Source organism: Vombatus ursinus, unplaced genomic scaffold, assembly GCF_900497805.2.
Source record: "Vombatus ursinus unplaced genomic scaffold, bare-nosed wombat genome assembly UNPS02008996.1, whole genome shotgun sequence".
In the NCBI taxonomy this organism is placed as follows: domain Eukaryota; kingdom Metazoa; phylum Chordata; class Mammalia; order Diprotodontia; family Vombatidae; genus Vombatus; species Vombatus ursinus.
In genome coordinates, this window is record NW_020948774.1 from 12,233,318 (window position 1) to 12,255,613 (window position 22,296).

Sequence of the window (22,296 nt, forward strand, 5' to 3'; positions counted from 1 at the left end):
ATATTGTTCAAAAATGTGAATAAGAAAGTGGGAATGGAAAGATGGAAAATTGTGGCTGTGTGGGCTCTGGGAAGAGTTGGTAAGTAAATTACTATAAAAAAAGGAATTGCCAGGCTAAAGTTAGTGGCATGGGGAATGGATGAGATGGACCTTTCTACGTGGGAAAGCAAGAGGAGGAGATATCTCTTGCCCTCATCAATCAGAAGATATGGGGGTGGGGAGGGGTGGTCATAAGACATGAGGCTTTACATACATACCCATTCTTTCTTCCCTGGCAGAGATAGAGTTCAATGTGACAGGTAATTACGGGAGCCCTATACATGTGAACCACAATGCAAATTACAGCTCAGTGCCATCTCCTGATATGGACCCTCCTGATCAGCGACAGCCTGAGCCAGCTCGGCGGCCCCTCAGTGTGGCTACTGATAATATGATGTTGGAGTTTTACAAGAAGGATGGGTATGATCAGATATTTCCTTCTCAGCCCTCGGAAAGGCAGGTGGGGAGGGAGGTATAAGAAAAATGCAGTTTGCTGGAAAGTTCATAAACCTTAGCAGCAGCAAAGAGACATCCAAATGTCTGTTGAATTCATAAAAACATAAGTTAGTAAAACTGGAATGGATAAAAATTTAAACCTTTTATAGAGTTCTGCATCACCTATACCAGTAAGTGGCCAGAATAAAAAACAACAGAACAACAAAAAAACTGCATCTCCCATTTAAACCTTATGTAGAATTCAGCATCACCCATACTAGTCTGTAGCCAGAATCAAAACCAACAACAAAACCCTGCATTTCCTATTCCTAGTGGACAGCCAGAATTAAACACACGCATACACATACACTTTCTCTCTCTCTCTCTCTCTCTCTCTCTTTCTCTTTCCTCTCCTCTCTTCTCCTCTCCTCTTCTCCCCTTCACTTCCCTTCCCTTCCCTTCCCTTCCCTTCTCTTTTTATGACAGAAGTTCATATGAACCAAGTAGTCACTTCTTCAAAAGAAGAAGAAATAAAAAGCACCATCAGTAAGATCTAGATAATGAGAAATTAAGCTCAACCCTTTTTAGTGCCTCTCACAGTGCCCCAAATAGGGCACTAGGGTAGGTGGGTAGCTCCATTAGAAAGGCATGTCACAATGAATTATTTTAGAAAGGATATGAGCCTTAAGATGAGAGTGGTCTCCTCTGTCTGCAGACCAGCTTTTCCATGTGGTGATAGGGAGGGCTGGGTAGGATGCCTGGAGTCTCATTTTCCCTAAAAAGGGTGAGCAACCTTCGTTTTCCAAGGTGACCAGAGAGTTCTTTCCCTGTTAACTAGAAACCTTGGGATTCATCTCAGAGGTTTTGGGGGGTTATTTATCTTTCTTTCCTGTTAAGGATAAGATGTGGCATATTTAGGGAACAAACTAGGAGAGTACCAGAAATTCATAGTCCCTTAGTTATCTCAGGGAAGGATTTCTGATTTTTGTGTGAATGAAACAATAGCTCTTGCTAGGGAATTGTCTAATTTAATTTAATCTCATTTTCATGGTTGGACTTTAAAATGCTATTTTACTTTTACCATTAAGTGATTGGTAATCTTTGTCTAGAGCACCTCCAACCTGATCAGAGCCTCCGAAGACATTATGGAAAGAATTCAGACTTGAAATTAGAGCCCTGGTCGACATTTGCTCCTTGTCCCTTAGTCAAGTTAGTCTGCTCTTCCTGCCCTCTAACCCTAAGGGTCTGGTTCCTAAATACCTTCCTCTGGCAAAACTTTTATTTATTTATTTATTTATTTATTTATTTTGGGGGGAGGTGATTGGGGTTCAGTGACTTGCCCAGGGTCACACAGCTAATAAGTGTCAAGTGTCTGAAGCTGGATTCGAACGTAGGTCCTCCCAACTCTAGGGCTGGTGATCTCTATTCACTGTACTACCCAGCTGCCTCTGGCAAAACATTTTAGAATGATTTCTAAGGAGTTATGTTTTGAACCATGTTGGGGCACTAATAATCCGTTAACTATCAATGGGAAAGAAACAGTGAGCAAATAGTGATACCTTAAACAAATCCCAGGTTAGCTGACATCTAGAATTTCTTTTGTCACTACTAGAATTCTCTAGAGTTCTCTAGAACCAGCTGTTGGCAACATTTCAGAAGTTTCATTCTAACACTTTATTCTGATTTGTGGTTTCTTGTGTCAATCATTCATCAATGAATTCTAGTTTTACTAACCATATATACATATAACCAAAATATTGTCTCTTATGAAGTAATTAAATTTAAATGAAAGTACAGTTCTTACTAATTGAGTATGTTCCCTGCCCTGGCTTTTTCTTAATGAATTTTCCCATTTCTAGCATATATTTAAATGCTTTAAATATATAAATATATGCATCTGAATAACTATGCTCCAGAAGTACAGAAGACTGATTTCATGTACACAGATACCTATATCATATTGGCATGGGGATTCATTGTTGAATGAACTTCAAATTCAATTTTCTTCAAACAAATTTCACTAGCAAGTTAGAATCATGTGTGCTCTATTGGTGTCTCCTTTAATGTCAGTAGTTCTGAGGTTTTTACTTTTATGATTTATATTTCAAAATACTCAATACCGGCCAACAAATATGTCCATATTATTATCATCATCATCATTATTATTATTATTATCACAACATTTTTGATTCAGTTAAAAATATTGGACCATGTCACTTAAAAGGTTGATGCCTATTTAAAAGTATTTCTTACATATATATTACAGTGTCTTCTACAGTGATAGATTTGTTATGTGTTTTAAAAATAACAAGAAGTAGAATTCAAATATCCCAAGAAAAAACTAGTTTCATAACTGATGCTCCATAGTTTTCAGGAAAGGATAAGTTAGTTTAGGGGAATGGTGAGGTCAGTCAGAAAACATTAATTTTTGTAGCTATTTGTTAATATCTGCTTTGTAGTAGTTTTGCTCTTTTTCTTACTAAAACAAATCGATTACATCAATACAGTTTACAAAGCAAAACACTATCAGAAATGATGCTATGAAATAGAATGCTTTTATAGCTCTTATAGCATAGCTCTTCTTCTAGTCTGAATCAGAGCAGATGGAGAAACAATGAAATTTTTAATTGGCGTCATTGCATTCAAGACATCATTGAGTTTTAAATCTGAAATCTTTGTAATTAGGTTTTCTCAATGAATAATGCAGTGAAATTGGCCTAGCAGGAAGTTTATTTCACCTTAAGGGAACTTCAAGAATCTTTTCTATTTTCTAGCCACGGCAAGAGCACTATGTGTTTTCATGCACACGGGCACACACTCCTACGCACATACACACACATATATACATATATGTGTGTATACATACAAACACATATACGCACACATACGTGTGCACACACACACACACACACACACAGCTAGATGCTTTCTAGCTTTTCTAGAAGGCAGCTAGATTATTCGGTGGACCTGGGGTCAGGAAGACCTGAGTTCAAATCCAACCTCATAGTTGCATGACCTTGGGCAAGTCACTTAACCTGTGTTTGCTTCAATTCACTGGAGAAGAAAATGACAAACCACTCCAATGTCTTTGCTAAGAAAATCCCATGGACTTTATGGTCCACGGAGTCATGAAGAGTTGGACATGACTGAACAACTGAACAACAAATATATGTGTGTATATATAAGTATATAAATAATATATGTGTGTTATTTACTATGAGAAACAATGTATAACTAGTTGTTTGTGCCTCACCATTGAATTGATAAATTAATCAATCGACATGTACTTATTAAAGTAACTACTGTGAACCATTTAACTTACTGTTAGGCACTGAGGATACAAGTACAGGTACAAAGAATGAAACAGTCCCTACTCATATTGAATTTACACTCTAGTTGGGGAGATAATAAGTATATGTGCATACATATGCATGTTTACTTATATTTATATAAATATACATATTATACATATATATTATACATATATACAAATATAACTTTATATTTAATTATGTAAATATTTATATGTATATGTAGAATAAACACAAGCATATGTTTATATGTACATATGTGTATATAGAGAGAATAAGTACAAATATCTACAGAGTAGTTAAATTTAAGGTAGTTTGGGAGGGAGAGCATTAGTAGAAGCAAGGAGATAGAGTGTATTGTTTATGATGAACAGAGAAGCCAGTCTGGCTTAATTAAAGGGGAGACTCATCCAATGAGGCTAGAAAGATAGTTTGGGGTTGGATTGTGTAGGACTTTAAAAGCTAAACAAATCAGTTTAGATTTTATACTGAAGGCAATAGGAAGCCACTGGAATCACATGGTCAAATCTGCACTTAAGGAAAATTACTTTGGCAAGAGTATATAAAATAGACTGGAGTAATGAGAGATTTGAGGAAGGAAGACCAATTAGGAGGCTGTTGGAATAATGAGAGACTTAACCAAGGTGGTAGCTGCATGAGTAGAGAGAAGGAGTCAAAGGCAAGAGCTGTTATGAGAGTAAAGATGACAACTGGAAATTGGTTTGGCAACTGGTTGGATATGTAAGCTGAGGAATCTTGAGGAGTTGAGGATAATGCCAAGGTTATCAAGGTGGGAGACTGGAAAAATTATAGTATCTTCAACAGAAATGGGGAAGTTTGGAAGAAAAGAAGGTTTACAAAGAAAATATGAATTCAGTTGTGGACAATTTGAGTTTAAGATGTCTCTAGGACATGCAGTTTGAAATGTCCAATGGATAGTTGGTGATGCAAACTAAAACTCAGAAACTAGAGAAACTGGAGCTGAAAATATAAATCTGATGAGTCTATTACCAAGAAAGTATGGAGAGAGAAGAAAAACAGGGCCTAGCATAGTACCCTAGGGATGACATACAAATAAGGAAATGATATTAGTGATATGCCAGCAAAAGAGACTGAAAATGAAAGGTCAGATAGGTCAGAAGCCAGCTAGGAGAAAACATCATCACAGAAACCCAGATAAGATAGATATCCAGTAGGAGTGAGAGGTCCACAAGTATCAAATGCCTCAGACAGGTTAAGAAGAATCAGGACTGAGAAAAAGCCATTCTATTTGGCAGTCAAGAGATTATTGGTAATTTTGGAAAGGGCAGTTTCCATTTAGTGATGAGGTGACAAACTAGACTGAAAAAGAGTGAATGAGAGAATAAATAATAGTAGTGAATATAGACAATTTTTTCAAGGAATTTGCCTGAAAAGGGGAGGAGAGATACAGGATGTAGCTTGAGGGGATAATAGAATCTAGTGATTTTTTTTTTTAAGGGTGGGAGAGACCTGGGCATGTGTGAAAACAATTGATTAGCTTTTAGAAAGAGGTTAAGGGAAAGGCAGCTAGGTGGCGCAGTGGCCCTGAAATCAGGAGAACCTGAGTTCAAATGCGGCCTCAGACTAAACACTTGCCACTTACTAGCTGTGTGACCCTGGGCAAATCACTTAACCCCAATTGCCAAAAAATAAAAAATAAACAAAAAAATAAAAAAGAGGTTAAGGAGAGAGGGGTGATGATTGTGGATGCAATCTGCTGGGAAATACTATTGAGAATATAATCAAATGCTTGTGCAGATATCTTGTCAAGAAGAGCCAGAGCCACCCACTCAGAGAATCAATTATCAAATTAGACCACTACTATGAAGGCACTTAATAAATGCTGGTTGACTGACTGATACCCCCTGTTAGCAGACATGGCTTGGAGAAAGGAAACTGAGACAGACTTAGACAAGTAGGAAAAGAACCTGTATAGATTTGTACCAGAGAAAGCTTGAGAGGGAGAGAGAGAGAGAGAGAGAGAGAGAGAGAGAGAGAGAAAGGGAGAGAGAGAGAGATTCTTCCTTGAATCTCATTTACCAACCCATATTTCCTGAGGAATCAAGCTAGTTTCCCACCCCCCCCCCTTTTTCCCAAACTACCAGGACATTCCCAGGGGTCTCCTAAGCGATGAGGGCAAGAGGATTGTTCCAGAGATATCTCAGACTCAAGTGGCTTGAATTCCACAGTGGGTGCTAGGACCAAGACAGTCCAATCCTATGAGCACTGCAAATAATAAGCAGTTGCCCTCGGCTTGCTTCTACCTGTTTTGAAGCTATATATGTCACACTTAAAGGGACCTCAGAAGTGATCTAGTTCTACTCAGACCTGAATAGAAATTCTTTCTACAGCATACCTGAAAACAGGTCAGCCACCTTCAGTGAGAGTCAAGATTGTAGATTGGAGATATCCCAAAGTAGAAATGTTTATATGCTTCCAATTTTGCCCTGAAGTTTACCTAGATATGGCCAAAATATGATATGATGAATCCTATCATTGCCTTCCAGGGAAAAAATAAAGATGAATACATAATTGGGCAAGAATTCCCATCCCAACTTAACTCTCTCTTTCTGGAAATCAAACATCTACAGTATTTTTCCCACTATAGTAGATATGCCAAACCAAAATTCTCTAAGGTGTCTGTGCCCCAGCTGCTATGCCCATCCATAATAAATATTGACGTATGTATTGCTGTTCTACTTTGATATCAATATATTTGAATGTTTCTTTTGGGAGAGGGAAGTTCTTGGCTTGACTATAAAAATGGTAAGTGTGTGACTTTCGTTCCTTCCTCCTTTTCTTACTGCCCCACATTGGGGGCATTGGAGTTATGAGTACACAATGGCATCTCTTTATGTGAGTGGTTTATTTTTGTTTCATGTGTGATCTACTTTTTGGTCAGGAAGATACATGAACCACAGTCCTCATTTACACTTCTATATTTGACTTTGATGCAAATTAAAGGGAAATTTACAATGTCAATTCACTTAAAAGTAGATGGATCTTCCTGTTAAACCATCTCTTTCTCCCTCCTCCATCCCCATCCCCACCACACAGTCTCAACAAGACTCTGTGGTGATTTATGGGATATTTTCATCATTACCAATGGAAAATAAATTTTGACCACATAAAAAGTATTAACTGAAGTGAGTAAAGGGCTTATTATATATCCATACTCTTCATAGGGGCTCCTTTATTGGGTCCTTCTCACCCAAAGAAAGATTTAGTTTCTTTGACACTAATATTTGTATGTTTTTGTCCATGCAGCCTTAGGAAAATCCAAAGGTATGGTATCCGCTAGTAGCTGCTGGGCCATGTTAAGCCTTTTAAACCTTAAGCTAGCTATGTCCCAGTGAATTCTTCAAGAGGTTGAATGCTCAGTGTTTGGTTGCTTGGCAAATATTTATGCTGTGTTTTCATCATTAAATTAGAATCCCAAAATTGTGGAATCTAACACCCACAATTTGCATACAAGGAAGCTAAGGCATAGAAGACACTTGCCCAAAGCCATATAATTAGCAGTGAAGCCAGACTAGACTATAGATCTCATGATGCCCACTCAAGGACACTTTCTACTACACCAAGAGACCAACACATAGTTGTTAAATTTGCTCTGTATCCTACCAGGCTTTAAAGAACTGATCTGATGTTTCTGCTTATTTGGAGGTAACCTAAAGGCCCAGCCATTAATGTCCGTGTATTTTCCCTTCCCTTGCTCAAAATCTTTCTAGATGAGACCATCTTGTACTTTGAGGGAAGGTTTGAGATTGTGGCACAACAGACTCTTAATATGGCCAGGTGGGTTTAGCAGAATATTGAAGTACCACAACCCTATCCTTAATTCCTCCTGCTAAGGGAAACAACTCTATTGAAACCTACACCAACCAGAGTTGTCATAGGCTGGCCCCAGCAGAGTGTGTGGGTGGGAAAAACTTGCTTTTAATTCCCATTTCAATTCAGAAATAACAATGGCATTGCTTTATCCCAGAGGGGAAGAAGGCTGTGCTCAGGCTATGCTAATGTTTCACTTTTGTGCAGATGTGCTTTAATGTTTCTGCTTTGTTGGGAAGGGATCCTGCCAGTTATATTATAGGATGATAAACAAGTGTCTTTGTGTCATTCCCCGACCAGCATGGGTGTGAGGGTTATGGATACATCTTGGGTGGCCCGAAGAGGTTCCTCTGTCACCCGAAAATCATCCTGTACTCCACCAACTGTGCAGCCTCCTGCTCCACCTTCTGATCTTACTGTTCCACCTCAGTCACCAGTTCCTGAGGAGTTACTTGACATTTCAGCAACTTCTTCCCATCCTCCATCTAACTTTGGCTCGCAGTCTATGGCTGAGCAGACAAGGTAAGAAAGAAGGTAACTCAGGATGGGGAGGATCTGAACCGATCTAAGTGTGATTCCTTTACTTGCCCATGCCCGTTTGGTGGCTCTTTTTGATTCAGTTATGGTGCTTTTCTTTTTCTAAATATTTATGGGTGACTTTCTCCATAAGTACAGCCCAGGATAATCTTCTCTGAAGTTCCCCTAAAGATTAAGGGAGATTTGAAGCTTTTCAAAATCTTCATTCTGGGTTAAAAAGAGTTAAGGTGGTATTTTTTTTTTTTTTTTGCTAAAGCAGAATATGGGAAAGCTAAGATTGCGTTCCAGAATTTCTCTCTCCTTCTGTAATTTTCATGGTTTTAAAAAACTTAATTAGTGTCTTCATTTTTAGAGCACAGTCATTTCCAGATATTGTTTCTCCCACTCCCTAGTTGAAGCCCCTGGGACCATATCTATGTAATCGTCATGTTTAGTGAGAAATCCTACTATCACCACTCCCCCTTCCCCAACAATTTTGTAGGTATCTTGGGTGAAGATTAAGTCATAATATTGTTGTCATATTGTAGCAAATACAAGTGGTTTGTCACAAGTCAACAGACAACAACAGCGTTATGTCTTCTGGCTAGTCAAGATTTCTAAGGACCCTGTTAACTATGTTAGCAGAGTAATAGTCATCAAACTGTTATGGAGGAAGGATTGGGGCTTTTTATAATAATACCATCATTACACATCTGTTTATCAAAGCCGTTTCCCACCTAAAACCTTACATTATTCTCATAAATTCCCTAAGAAGAAGGTAGGGTTGGTATTTTTTCATTTCATAGGTGAGGAAACTAGGACCCCAAGAGATCATGATGTTCTCAAGATTAGTGACAAAATAAATTAGTGACAGAGTAGCTGTCCTAGTCTGATGTACTTTCCCCACTACCATGCCTCAAATTCTTCCATTCAGATTTTTCAGGTTTTATTTTCATTTTGAAAGAAAAATAAAACCAGGTTCATAGATCTGGAGCTTGAAGGGACCTCATAGGTCATTTAATCTAACTCCTCATTTTACCGAAGAGGAAAATGAGGCTGCAGGAGGATAAATGACTTGTGGGATTTTAACCTAGATCCTCTAACTTCAGAGACAATGCTCTTTCCAGTATATCACACGGCCTCCTTCTTTCTAGGTGGCAGGAAGAACACCAAGGAACACATCATGTCATCTGCTCCCTTGACTTAGGCTTATCTCTTTAAAAAGCAAAAGGGGATTTACATATCAATAAACATTTACTAAGGGCTTACTATGAACCTAAACTGTGCTTGGTGTTGGGAATACAGAGAAAAAAACAAATCAGACTCTACCCTCAAGGAACTTACATTCTAGAAGAAGGGGAAACATACACATGTGTATTTACTTAGATACTTAAGTAAATATAAAATACATAGCATATAGAAGATAATTTCAAGGAGGAGGCTGTCGCAGTTGGAGAGGTCAGGAAATCATTCAGAGAAATTAAAAAAAAAAACCAATACAATTGTTCATTGTTCATTAGAGGTAAAAAAGACCTAAGGGACTGAGTCCCTTATTTTGCAGTTGAAATGAGACACAGAGAAGGGAAATGGCTTGCTCAAAAATGTTGTGTTTTATGTTGAACTATTGAAACTCACATATCTCTTTTGTGACCATCAGCATCTACAAATTATAGGCCTATGAGATTAACTTCAATTCCTAACAAAATTCCAGAATGCATTAAAGGAATTCTACTAAGTGCTTATCAGTTGCCTCATCCTGGTGCTCAGAATGAACTTGGACTCTACAAGTCTATGCTAGAGGATTATACAATTCTTGCAGGTTCTGCCATGCTTAAAAGGCTTCAATACAGTCCCAGTGACAAATCACCTCATATCTGAGGACCTAGCTAAGTATAGCAGAGGGTTGAATCACCCATATCCCATGGTGTCTGCATGCAGATGGGTCCTTGGGGTCCATACCATAGACTACATGTGGAGCTAAGTTGAGCTCTTCTGGTGACATGTAGTCTGACTCATCACTATGAAAACTGTTAGAATCCAATTTTGGGAGGGAAAAAAAAAGAAAAGACTAGTGTGTCACCTTTATAAAAATTGACCATACATTAGATATAACTTCACAAATATATGAAAGGAGAATTATTAAATACATCTTTTACTGACCACAGTGCAGTAAAAATTATGTTTAATAAAGGACCTTTGGGAAAAGTTTAACAAATTTATTGGAGACTAAATGGAATCTTGAGGAAGTGGTAGGTCAAAGAATAAATCATAGTGGTTTCACTAAAGATAAGGGACACAATGAGACAACCTACCAACATAATAAAATTTTTAGAATACAACCAAAGTAACCCCTGGAGAAAATGTATCTTTAAAACAATTTCATAAACAATTGCATTAGAGGGTAGATTGTGAAGAGGGGTATGAACTTAAAGAAGGAGTAAGAAGCTGTGATTTGGATCTTGGTGAGGGGAAGAGAAGAGGGGCAGGAGGGGATGGGAGGTTGGTTGCATCAAGCATAGAGCACTAGTACTCAGCATACTCCTGTTTTGTGACCCTCTTCTTTGCGAAGAATATCCAGAGAACAAAAAGAGGAAGAGAGATAAGAGAATAAGATGGAGAGAAATAAGCAATTAAAAAGCATAACTGTAAATTGAATGGGAAGAACATACTTTAAAACAGAAGAGGATAAAAAAAGTATTAAAAAGCAGAATCCAATAATATGCTGTTTTACAACACTTGAAAAAATTTCATACAAAGTTGAAATAAGGGCCTAGAGCAAATCCATTATGCTCTAAGATAAGGAAAAATAGATTTCATCTTAAAAGATAAACAGAAAAACTACAATTTCCTGAAAGGTACCATAGATAGTAAATTAATTTTGATACATAAAATATATATGCCAAATGGAACTGAACCTAAATACTTACAGGAACACCAAATGAGTTACATGGAGAAATAGTAAAATTATAAGGAGGGGGAGGGGGATGACTTGGCTACTTCAGAAAAATCACTTTGGCAGCTGAGTGGAGGATGAATTGGATTGATGGAGAGACCTGAGGCAAGAAAATCAATTAGGAAGCTATGGCAATAGTCCAAATATAATGTGATGGTAGCCTACACCATGGTTGTGGTCACGTGCATGGAGAGAAAGAGAATATTTCAAAAGATGTTGGAGAAAACTGAATGGGAATAGAAAGGAATATATCTTTTTCTCAGTGGTACATGGCACCTACACAAACATTTACCACGTATTAGGGCATTAAAAACCATACAAGCAAATACAAAAAAGCAAAAATACTAAATGCATCATTTTTAAATTGTAATGCAATAAAAATTACATCCAATAAAGGGCCACAGAAAGATAGATTAAAAATTAATTAGAAGCTAAATAATCTAATCCTAAAGAATGAGTGGGTCAAAGGACAAATCGTAGAAACAATCAGTAATTTCATTAAAGAGAATGACAACAGTGAGACAACATACCAAAATTTATAGGATGCAGCCAAAGCAGTACTTAGGGGAAATTTTATATCTCTAAACACTTATGTAAATAAAATAGAGAAAGAACAGATCAATGAATTGGCCATCCAACTAAAAAAAAAATTAGAAAAAGAACAAATTGAAAATCTTCAATTAAGTCAAATTGGAAATCCAAAATGTCAAAGGAGAGATTAATAAAGTTAAAAGTAAGAAAACCATTGAACTAATAAATAAAAGTAGGAGATTTTTATATGAAAAACCCAATAAAGTAAATAAAACACTGGTTAAATTAATTTTTAAAAAGAAAGAAAACTAAATTACCAACATCAAAAATGAAAAGGGTGAATTCACCACCAATGAAGATGAAAAATTATAGGAGCTATTTTGCCCAGTTATATGCCAGTAAATATAACAATCTAAGCAAAATGAATGAAAGTTTACAAAAATATAAATTGTTCAGGTTAACAGAAGAAGAAATAGAATACTTAAATAACGCCTTCTTAGAAAAAGTAATTGAACAAACCATTAATGATCTCCCTAAGAAAAAATTGCCAGGACCAGACAGATTCACAAGTAAATTCTACCAAACATTTAAAGAACAATTCATTCCAATACTATATAAACTATTTGGAAAAATAAGCAAATAAGGAGTCCTACCAAATTCCTTTTATGACACAAATAAGGTGCTGACATCTAAACCAGGGAGAGAAAAGAGAGAGAGAGCAAAAAATTTTTTAAATAAAATACTAGCAAGGGCATTACAGTAATATATCACAAAGATCATACACTATGACTAGGTGAGATTTATATCAAGAATGCAGAGCTAGCTCAATATTAAGAAAACTATCGCATAGTTAACCATATCAATAACAAAAAAATGATATGATTATCTCAATAGGTGGGGAAAAAGCTTTTGACAAAATACAATACCCATTCCAATAAAAACACTAGACAGCATAAGAATAAATGAAGTTTTCCTTAAAATGACAAATAGTATCCACCTAAAACCATCAGCAAGCATTATTTGTAGTGGGGATAAGCCTTTCCAATAAGTTGAGGGGGAAAACAAGGATGCCCATTATTACCACTATTGTTCAATATTATACTAGAAGTGTTAGCTATAGCAATAAGAGAAAAAAATTGAAAAAATTAGAATAGGCATTAAGGAAACAAAAACTATTACTCTTTGCATATGATACTATCGTATACTTAGAGAATCCTAGAGAATCAACTGAAAAACTACTTGAAATAGTTAACAACTTTAGCAGAGTTTTGAGAAGGGTAACTTGAGGTGCCCCAGTAGTGTAGTTTTATTATTTCCTCCTGTAACTCATTTAACTTTTCCTTTAAGAATTTGGATGCTATGCTATTTGGTCCATATATGTTTAGTATTGATATTACTTCATTATCTATGGTACTTTTTAGCAAAATGTAGTTTCCCTGCTTATCTCTCTTAATTATGTCTATTTTTGCTTTTGGGAAGCTAATAGACTGTCAGATCTGTAGTCAGGAAGATTCATCTTTCTGAGTTCAAATCTGGCTTTCATTCTCAAAGAGGACCCATGATATCAGGAGGGTGACGTCTTGACTTGCAAGTGGATTGAATTTAAGTGAGGCAGAGCTGTGCAAAGTCATCAGCCTCATTCTCCTCTAGAGTTATCTGAGTCCAGTGGCAAGGCATAGGTCAAGGCAACTGGTGATGGCCCTGGATGCAGTGGGAGACCATGGTGTTTACTTACTAGCTGTGTGACCTTGGGCAAGTCACTCAATCCTGTTTGCTTCGGTTCCTCATTGGTAAAATGAACTGGAGAAGGAAATGGCAAATCATTCCAGTATCTTTGCCAAGAAAAGCCCAAATGAGATCATGAAGAATCAGACATGACTAAAATGATTAAACAATAACAACATTTTTGCTTTTGCTTTGTTGCTACCCCTACTTTTTTTTTAAACTTCTCCTGAAGCATAAGTGATTCTGCTTCAGCCTTTTATTTCTATTCTGTTTATGTCTCCCCGTTTTGTGTTTCTTATAAACTACATATTGTTGGATTCTGATTTTTAATCCATTCTTCTATTTACTTCTGTTTTAGGGTGAGTTCATCCCATTCACCTTCACAGTTATGGTCATTAATTGTGTATTTCCCTCCATCTTATTTTTCCCTGTTTATCTTTCTTTCTCTCTTTTTACCCTGTCCCTCCCCAAAAGTCTGTTTTGCTTCTGACCACTACCTCCCTTAATCCACCCTTCCTTCTGTCAGTCCCCCTCCCCTTCCTTCCATCTCTACTTCCCTGTATGGTAAGATAGATTTCTATACCCAATCGAGTGGTATATTATTCCCTCTCTGAGCCAATTCTAATGAGAATAAGGTTCAAGTACTGCCAACCCCCCATTTTCACCATCTTCTCCTCCATTGTAAAAGCTCTTCTTTTCGTGCCTCTTTTATGTGAAATAATCTATTCTCAACAACAATATGGTGCATCTCTTTTCTCACCCCTTAATTTTATTTTTTTGAAATCTTCCCTTCATAATCATCTCACACCTATGTCCCCTGTCTATGTCCTTCTAACTGCCCTAATAATGATAACATTCTTAGGAGTTACAATGATCACTTTTCCCGCATGTGAATGTAAACAGTTTAAACTTACTGATTCCCTTGTGATTTCTCTTTTATGTTTGCCTTTTTATGCTTCTCTTGAGTCTTGTATTTGAAAGTCAAACTTTCTATTCAGCTCTGTTCTTTTCATCAGGAATGCTTGAAAGTCTTCTATTCATTAAATATACATTTCCACTAGATGGCACAGTGGATAGAGCCCAGGTCTTGGAGTCAGGAGGACCTGAGCTGAAATTTGGCCTCAGACACTTGATACTTACTAGCTGTGTGACCCTGGCAAAGTCACTTAACCCCAATTGCCTTGCAAAAAAAAAAAAGGCAAAAATATATATTTCTCCCCCTGAAACTGATACTTAGTTTTGCTGGATAGGTTATTCTTGCTTGCTATCCTAGCTCCTTTGCCTTCCAAAATATCATATTCCAAGTGCTCCAAACCTTTTTTTGTGGAAGCTGCTAAATCTTCTGGGATTATGTGATCCTGACTCTGCTTTCATGATATTTGAATTGTTTCTTTCTGGCTGCTTGCAATATTTTCTCCTTGACATTGGAGTGCTGGTATTTGGTTATAATATTCCTGGGAGTTTTCATTTTGAGATCTTTTTCAGAAGGTGCTTGGTGGATTCTTTCAATTTCCATTTTACCCTCTGGTTCTAGGAATATCAGGGCCATTTTCCTTGACAATTTCTTGAAATATGATGTCTAGGATCTTTTTTGATTATGGCTTTCAGGTAGTCCAATAATTCTTAAATTTTCTTTTCTGAGTCTCTTTTCCAGCTAGGTTGTTTTTCCAATGAGATACTTAACATTTTCTTCTATTTTTTCATTCTTTTAATTTTGTTTTATTGTTTCTTGATGTCTCATGGTGTCATTAGCTTTCACTTGCCAATTCTAATTTTTAACGAGTTATTTTCTTCAGTGAGCTTTTATACTTTTTCTATCTGGCCAATTCTGTTTCTTAAAGGAATTCTCTTCTTTGGTGAATTTTTGTACCTCTTGTTCTATTTGACAAATTCTGCTTCTTAAGGCATTCTACTCTTCAGTGGATTTTTGTGCCTCTTTTACCATTTGGTCAATTTTGTTTTTTAAAGTGTTATTCAGTATTCATTTATAAGGTGTTCTTCATTATTTTTTTGTGCCTCTTTACCAAGCTGTTGATTCTTGCCTCGCTGTTATTTCTTTTCCCAATTTTTTTTATTTGACATTTAAAGTTTTTTGTTTTGTTTTGTTTTTTTAAGAGCTTCCAGGGATTCTTTTTGAGCCTGTGACCAACTCACATTTTTCATTGAATCCTTGCATGTTGCTGTTTTGGTTTTGTTATCTTCTGTATTTGTTTCTTGGTATTCCCTGTCACCATAGAAACTTTCTATGGTCAAGTTATTTTTTTGTTGTTTGCTCATCTTTCCAGCCATTTCCTTGACTTATAGCTTAATGTTAAAGTTGGACTCTGTTCCTTTGGGAGAGGGGGCACTGTCCCAAGTTTCAGGCCTTTCCTGCTGTCATTTTCAGAGTTATCTCTGGAGGTCTGTAGGTTTTTAGTGCTTCCAAGGTGGTATTCTCTAAGCAGTGTGGTCACTGCTTTCCTTGCCTGTGCTCTGATCTTTACCCAGAAAGGAACCATGTTCCCTTGTAGCCACCACTGCTAACACTCCTCCTGATCCTGGGACTGTGACCAGGTCCCCTGCTCTCCTTCAGTTGTAATTGCTAGTGCTTCCTTCTGTTTTGGAATTGAGACCAGGTTCCTACTCCCCTGTAAGTAACCACAAGCATTCCTCTCTGCCTTGGAACCTGACCAGCGCTCCTGTACCCTTGCAACCACAAGTACTATCACTCCTTTTGGCCCTGAGTTTGATCCAGAATTGAGTATGGGCAACAGAGTCCTGAACCCAACACCAGCAAAGGGTCCCCCACAATCTCCTGCTGACCAGTTGTTCAACCCTTGAGTGTCTCACGGTTGAGAGCTCCCGAAGCTGCTGTTGCCACCAATACAGATACTTCCAAGGCACAGCCTGTGCTGTGCAGCTAGAGTCCACCACTACAGAGGTGAGACAGACCTTTCCTTCCAACCTCCTAAGTTGTCTTGGGCTGGAAAATTGTTCTATCCAGCCTTTTTTTTGGTTCTGCCAATCCAGAATTTAATTCAAGGTGTTATTTTAGAGCTGTTTAGAGGGAAATTTGAGATACCTAGGCTGAGCGCTTCTCTACTCCATCATCTTGGCTCCATCTTTTTCTTCATCTTGACCATTAATAAACCAGTTCAATTCCACACTGTCCTCTTGAATCCCTGGTTCCTTTACCATATAACTGATTGTATTCTGCTAAGCCTAAACTTCATTCCCACCATCCACTGCCTTCAATCCTACATGCTTTCTGCTGAGTAAAGGAGGAGAAAATCTCGCACTTTCTGACCAGGTTTATAACAAATATATTCATATTACATAATCCCAAGTGCAACCTCACAGCTACTGGGACATCCTTTTATACCTCTCTAATTTGCTCACTATCCCACTTGCCACAGAAGCTGTCCTAAATCTTTTCTTCCCATCTCAAGCCTCTCATGACTCCTCTTCTCCCTACCCTCTCAGCTGTTTTGCTGGGAAAAAAAAAAAAAGAGCCCTTTCACCAAGAGCTCCTTCTCTCCTCCTCTTTATCTGACATCATTCATATCCCTTTTGCCACTATCTCCTCCTTCACCCCTGTCTAACATGATGAAGCAGCACTTCTTGCTAAGACCACAACCCTCTACATATTTCATCCCATTTCATCCAGGCTCTTTCAGAAGATTGATCCCTCTGTCATCTCCATTCTTTCACCTTCAATCTCTTCCAGAGCACTGGCTGCTTCCTTACTGCCTACAAACAGGCCTGTGTCCCTCACATCATTAAACAAACAAACAAACAAACAAAACCCTTACCTGATCCTTTCCCACTAATCATTGTCTCATATATCCCTCCTGCATTTTGTGGCTAAACTTCTTAAGAAGGCCGTATACAATAGATGCCTACACTTTGTCTCCTCAAACTCTCTTCTTAGTTTTCTACAGTCTTACTTCCAACTTAACCATTCAACCAAAAGTTTCTCCAAAGTTACCAATGATCTCTTAATTGCCAAATACAAAGGCCTTTTCTCTGTCCTCATGCTTTGTGACCTCTAGGCAGCCTTTGATCAATGGATCACATTCTTCTCCTTGACAGTCTCTTCTCTCTAAGTTTTAAAAACACCATTTTCTCCTGGTTCTCCTCCTCTTACCTGTCTGACTTCTCAGTCTCCTTTGCTGGATCTTCATTCAGGATATTTCTGCTAATCATTGATGTCCCACAGAACTCACTCCTGGGCCTCTTATCTTCTCCTTCTATATTATTTCACTTGGCAATCTCATGAACTCCTATGGATTCAATTACCATCTCAATACTGATGATTCTCAAATAACTTACGCAGCCCTAATCTTTCTACTGACCTCCAGGCTTACATCTCCAACTGCCTATTAGAAGACATCTAAAGCTAATTATGCTATAGACTTCTTTTTAAAAATTTTATTTTAAACTTAAATACACAATAAGAAAAAAGGTATTGCCATGTGTATGGCAGAACATAAGAGAAAATTTAAAATATACAGCAATAAATTAACATTTCAAGAAAGCCTATATAATAAATACTACATATTGTGTTCAGAGCTGTCCATCTTTTTTTGCTTCCTTGCTTTTATTCTCTGCTGTGCACTTTTTATTTTGTTCTTTTCTCCCCTTTCTCCCTCCCACCCCCAAGAAGGCTACAACTAAGTGCAAATTTTATATGTATATAAATTTTATATATACACATTTTATATATGTGTGTGTATATATACATGTAAGATATACATATACACACATACATATATACACACATATATATGCCTATACACATACTTAGATATCTATAATCATACTCACATATAGATATATACATTCATGTGCATCTATGTAAGATTGTACTATACTTATTTACCCTCTGTTTCCCTGAGGGTGAATAACATCTTCATTGATAAGTCCAAGTCTTTCCATATTTTTCTAAGTCCACCAACTCATTTCCTACACCACAGCAATATTCCAACCTGATGCTGTCTAGTTATTTTAAGTGGTCTAAAGCAATATTGGTTAATGTGACCGACATATACTGTAATTTCCCTATTTTCTCTTTTGATTAAATCTATTTTAGCTTTAATTTTTTCTGAGATCATGCTCACTAACCCTACTTTTTTTTCCCTAATGAATTCTATTCCTGATCTTTATTTTATGTTTGTATGTATCTCTTATTTCCTATCCCTCCTGACTCTTCTACTTCTACCCACTCCCTTGTCCTCCTATTACTCAACTTACCCCATCCTCCAAAGATCCCTCCCTTATCCTTTCCTCCCCACCCTTTCCCCTTACCTTCTTGTTTCTTTCTGCATTTGGAAGAGTTTTATAGTCATTTTTATAAACCAGTTCAATTCTACACTGGCACTTCCTGACCAGGTTTATAACAAATATATTCATATTATGTAATCTCAAGTGCAATCTCATAACAACTGGGAAATCCTTTTATACCTCTCTAATTTGCTCACTATCCCACTTGCCACAGAAACTCTCCTTATATATGTTATTCCCTCTTTATTCCATTCCTATTAATCTAAACACCCTTCTGTACTCCCCATCCTATTACCTCACTCTTTTATTTCTTTATATACTTAGAAGACTTTTATTCATAGACAGATATAGATATAAAGATATAGATGTAGTTCTATCTTTAACCCAGGTCTGATGTAAGTAGGGTTCCCTCTAAAAATCCTTCCCTCATCCTCTTCTCACTCCCTATCCCCTTAGCCTTTTATTTCTTTCTGAATTTAGAAGACTTTTATACCCTTTTAGACATATATGTATTGTTTCCTCTTTAACCTATTCCCGATGAGGGTAGGATTCCAGAACTACCAGTCTTCCTCACCCATCTAATTCCTCCACCCATCTTCCTTCCTCTTCCTTTCACACCCCATTTGTATAATTAATCTTTTTACCTTTTCCTAAAGTTTTACTTTTTAGAATCACACAGTACTCATTTCTACCCCAATCTTTCTTTCGAACTACCTAATTACTAAAAATAATCATAGACATACATTTTACATTTCCTCATATAAAAAGTAAAGTCTGATCTAATTGATTCCCTTGTCTTTGATATGTAGGATCTTGTATGTCAACTATTCTATTAAGTTCAGGTTTTTGCAACAAAATCCTGAAAATCTGGCAATTCATTGAATATCTTTTTTTTTTTATTCAGGATTATACTTAACTTTGCAGGCTATGATATTTTTGGCTGCAACCCCAGTTCTTTTGCTCTTTGATATATAATGTTCTAAAACCAGCGGTTGTTTTAGGGTCACCACTGCTGGGTCTTGTGTGATTCTAACTGTAGCTCTACCATATTTGAATTGTTTTTTTTTTCCTTGCTGCTCATAATATTTTATCCTTGACCTGGGGGTTTCAGAATCTAGCTATATATTCCTGTAGGTTTTCCTCATAGGATCTCTTTCAGGTGGTGATTGGTGGAGTTTTTTTATTTCTGCTTTCCCCTTTTGTTCTAACACTTCAGGACAATTTTCTTTAATTATTTCTTCTATTATTGTGTATCAAGATTATTTTTTTTGGTCATAGATTTCAGGTAGTCTGATTATTCTCATGTTTTCTCTTCTTGATCTGTTCTCTAGATCAGTTGTTCTTCTTATGAGGTGTTTCACTTTCTCTACTATTTTTCATTCTTTATGTTTTGTTTTATTATTTCTTGATCTCTTATAACTTGTCTGGCTTCCCCTTACCCAATTCTAATTTTCAAGGAGTTGTTTTCTTCCTTACAGTTCTAGATCTCCTTTTCCAATTGGTTGACTTTCTTATCATAATCTTCTTGTTTCTCTTGGATGGTTCTTATTTTTTTTTCCTCAATCTTTCTCATTTGATTTTTAAATTTTGATTTTTAATAAATATTGATTTTTAAAGTCTTTTTAAAGTTCTTCTATGAATTTTTTTTGGGCAGATGACCATGACTACTCTTTGGGGTAGGAAAGGCTTATTTTTTTTTTTTTGCTTCAGTATCCTCATCTGAAGATGAACCCTGATCTTCTCTGTTCTCATAGTAACTTTCTATGGTTGGGTTCTTTCTCCTTTGCCTGCTCACTTTTTTTTTATTTGTAGCAGCTTGTTATTGCAATCACCTCTAGTCCTGGGGTGTGGGTATGGGGTATGAATGCCTCTAGCTTCAGATCCTCCTTCAGTTCTCCCCTCTGGCCTAGAACCAAAACCAAGAACTCTACTGTCCTGCAAGTGCTTACAGCCAGTGGCGTCCAGGCCCCACTGCTTCTGTACTCACTGGGAGTGTTCTGGTTCCTTTTCTCCCAGGGCCACATCTCAGCAGCACAGCTGGGCCTGACATGCCTTATCAGCAAAGATTCCCTCAGTCTTCCCCTGCTCAAATGCCTGACACCCCACACTGTCCAGTGTGTGAAATCTCCTGTGGCTGGGGCCAAGGTTATCTCCCAACCCGGCTAGCCCCAGGGCTAACCGCTTGCTCTTTCAGTGGAACTAGCCTGGAGGTGTTTAGACTTCACAGGGACCAAATCTCAGTCTTGGGATTTTTCTTTGGATCTTCTCCAGTTGTCCCAGAAGGACCACTGTTCTTCCCAACTATTGTTTATTTTTACCACTCTATGTTCATCCTATTTTGTCTTGTCAGGGAAATCTGGAGAGCCTGGAATTTTCTGACCTACTCCACCATCTTCACAGAATTCTCTCTGCTATAGACTTCTTAAACTCAATTTATCAAAAACTAAACTAATTAATTTTTCCAAAAAATCCTTTTCCCCTTCCAGACTACCATATTACTTGGTCAAAGGCACCACTATCCTCTCAGTCTCCTAAGCATACAACTATTTCTTGACTCCTTACCATCTCTCTCTTTCTCCGTCTCTGTCTCTCTGTCTCTCTCTTATACACACACACACACACACACATACACACGCCCTCCATGCAGCCTTTTCTGACATATTGAATCAAATGAGTGAGAGGGTGATTATTGCAGTTTGGGATGGTCAAAAGATGTCTTACCTGACTAAGAAAGCAAGAAGCCACAATTTCCTTTTATCCAAACTGAGGAGACAAAAGATGAATCAGAATGAGCTAATGCCCAAAAAGGTACAGGAAAAAACTAGATTTGCCCCTTCTCTGAGGAAAAAAATTTACCTCTTTCAATTTCTACTCCAGTATTTCAGCTCTCCTGGGTCATTGAAAATAGCCAACCCAGGAGTTACCTGATAAATTTTTGTTTGGCTGTGCCTGCTTTGTTCTTCTAATGAAAGATTGTTTGAACTTTAATATCAGTTGTCCTGACTTTGTTTACAAGCCACTCTAATCTCTCATAGGAATAATTACTAGCCAATTAAAGTCCATAGGTGTCTGATAAATTTTTGATAAATAATTACAAATAAATCACAAAGCCATAATAGATATAATAATAATCCCTTAGGATTTGGGGAAGAGAAGCAGCCACTGTGAGAAGACCACTGTGAAAGTCCCTTTCCTTTACCATACTTATAATAGACCTGGATGTCATTTAACATGCAGTGGTTCTGAGAAGAAGACATAAGGTAGTGGTTGAATCTCCTTTTGGGGTTGAGTGATCCCAAGACCCTTATTTACATGACTGAAATGTCTCTAAGAACATCATTTACATTGGCAGTGTCTGTAGGAATATTAGTGGGCTGTGGTTCTGGGGTTTGAGAGCAGGTCCCAGGATTCACCATTACTTACAAGAGAGAGAGATTATAAGAATCAGTAGATCAGTGAACCACCTGATGGTGGTTCTTGCCAGGCTTCAAAGGTCTTTCAGGACCATACCATTGGGGTGGGGATGGTCATAGCTTGAAGATTGGAGGGTAGGGGGAGGGCTTTAAAAATACTTCCAGGGAATTGTGAACTGATCCAACCATTCTGGAGAGCAATTTGGAACTATGCCCAAAGGGCTATAAAACTGTCATCCAGCAACTGTGATCCCTTTGA

At 37.4% G+C, this 22,296-nt stretch overlaps 1 protein-coding gene across 5 annotated transcripts in view; it reads left to right on the forward strand.

The window, feature by feature from the left end:
- The window catches only part of ARHGAP44 (Rho GTPase activating protein 44), a 163,663-nt gene that overhangs the window by 126,228 nt on the left and 15,139 nt on the right, over positions 1-22,296 (forward strand). For all 5 annotated transcript variants that reach the window (XR_003568110.1, XR_003568111.1, XM_027850203.1 and 2 more), the window contains exons 16-17: positions 279-459; positions 7,938-8,159. Coding sequence is in view for 3 of the 5 variants with exons in the window: in XM_027850203.1 (XP_027706004.1) it covers positions 279-459; positions 7,938-8,159 (403 nt within the window). In the remaining 2 variants the exon portion in view is untranslated. The remainder of the gene's footprint in view (positions 1-278; positions 460-7,937; positions 8,160-22,296) is intronic.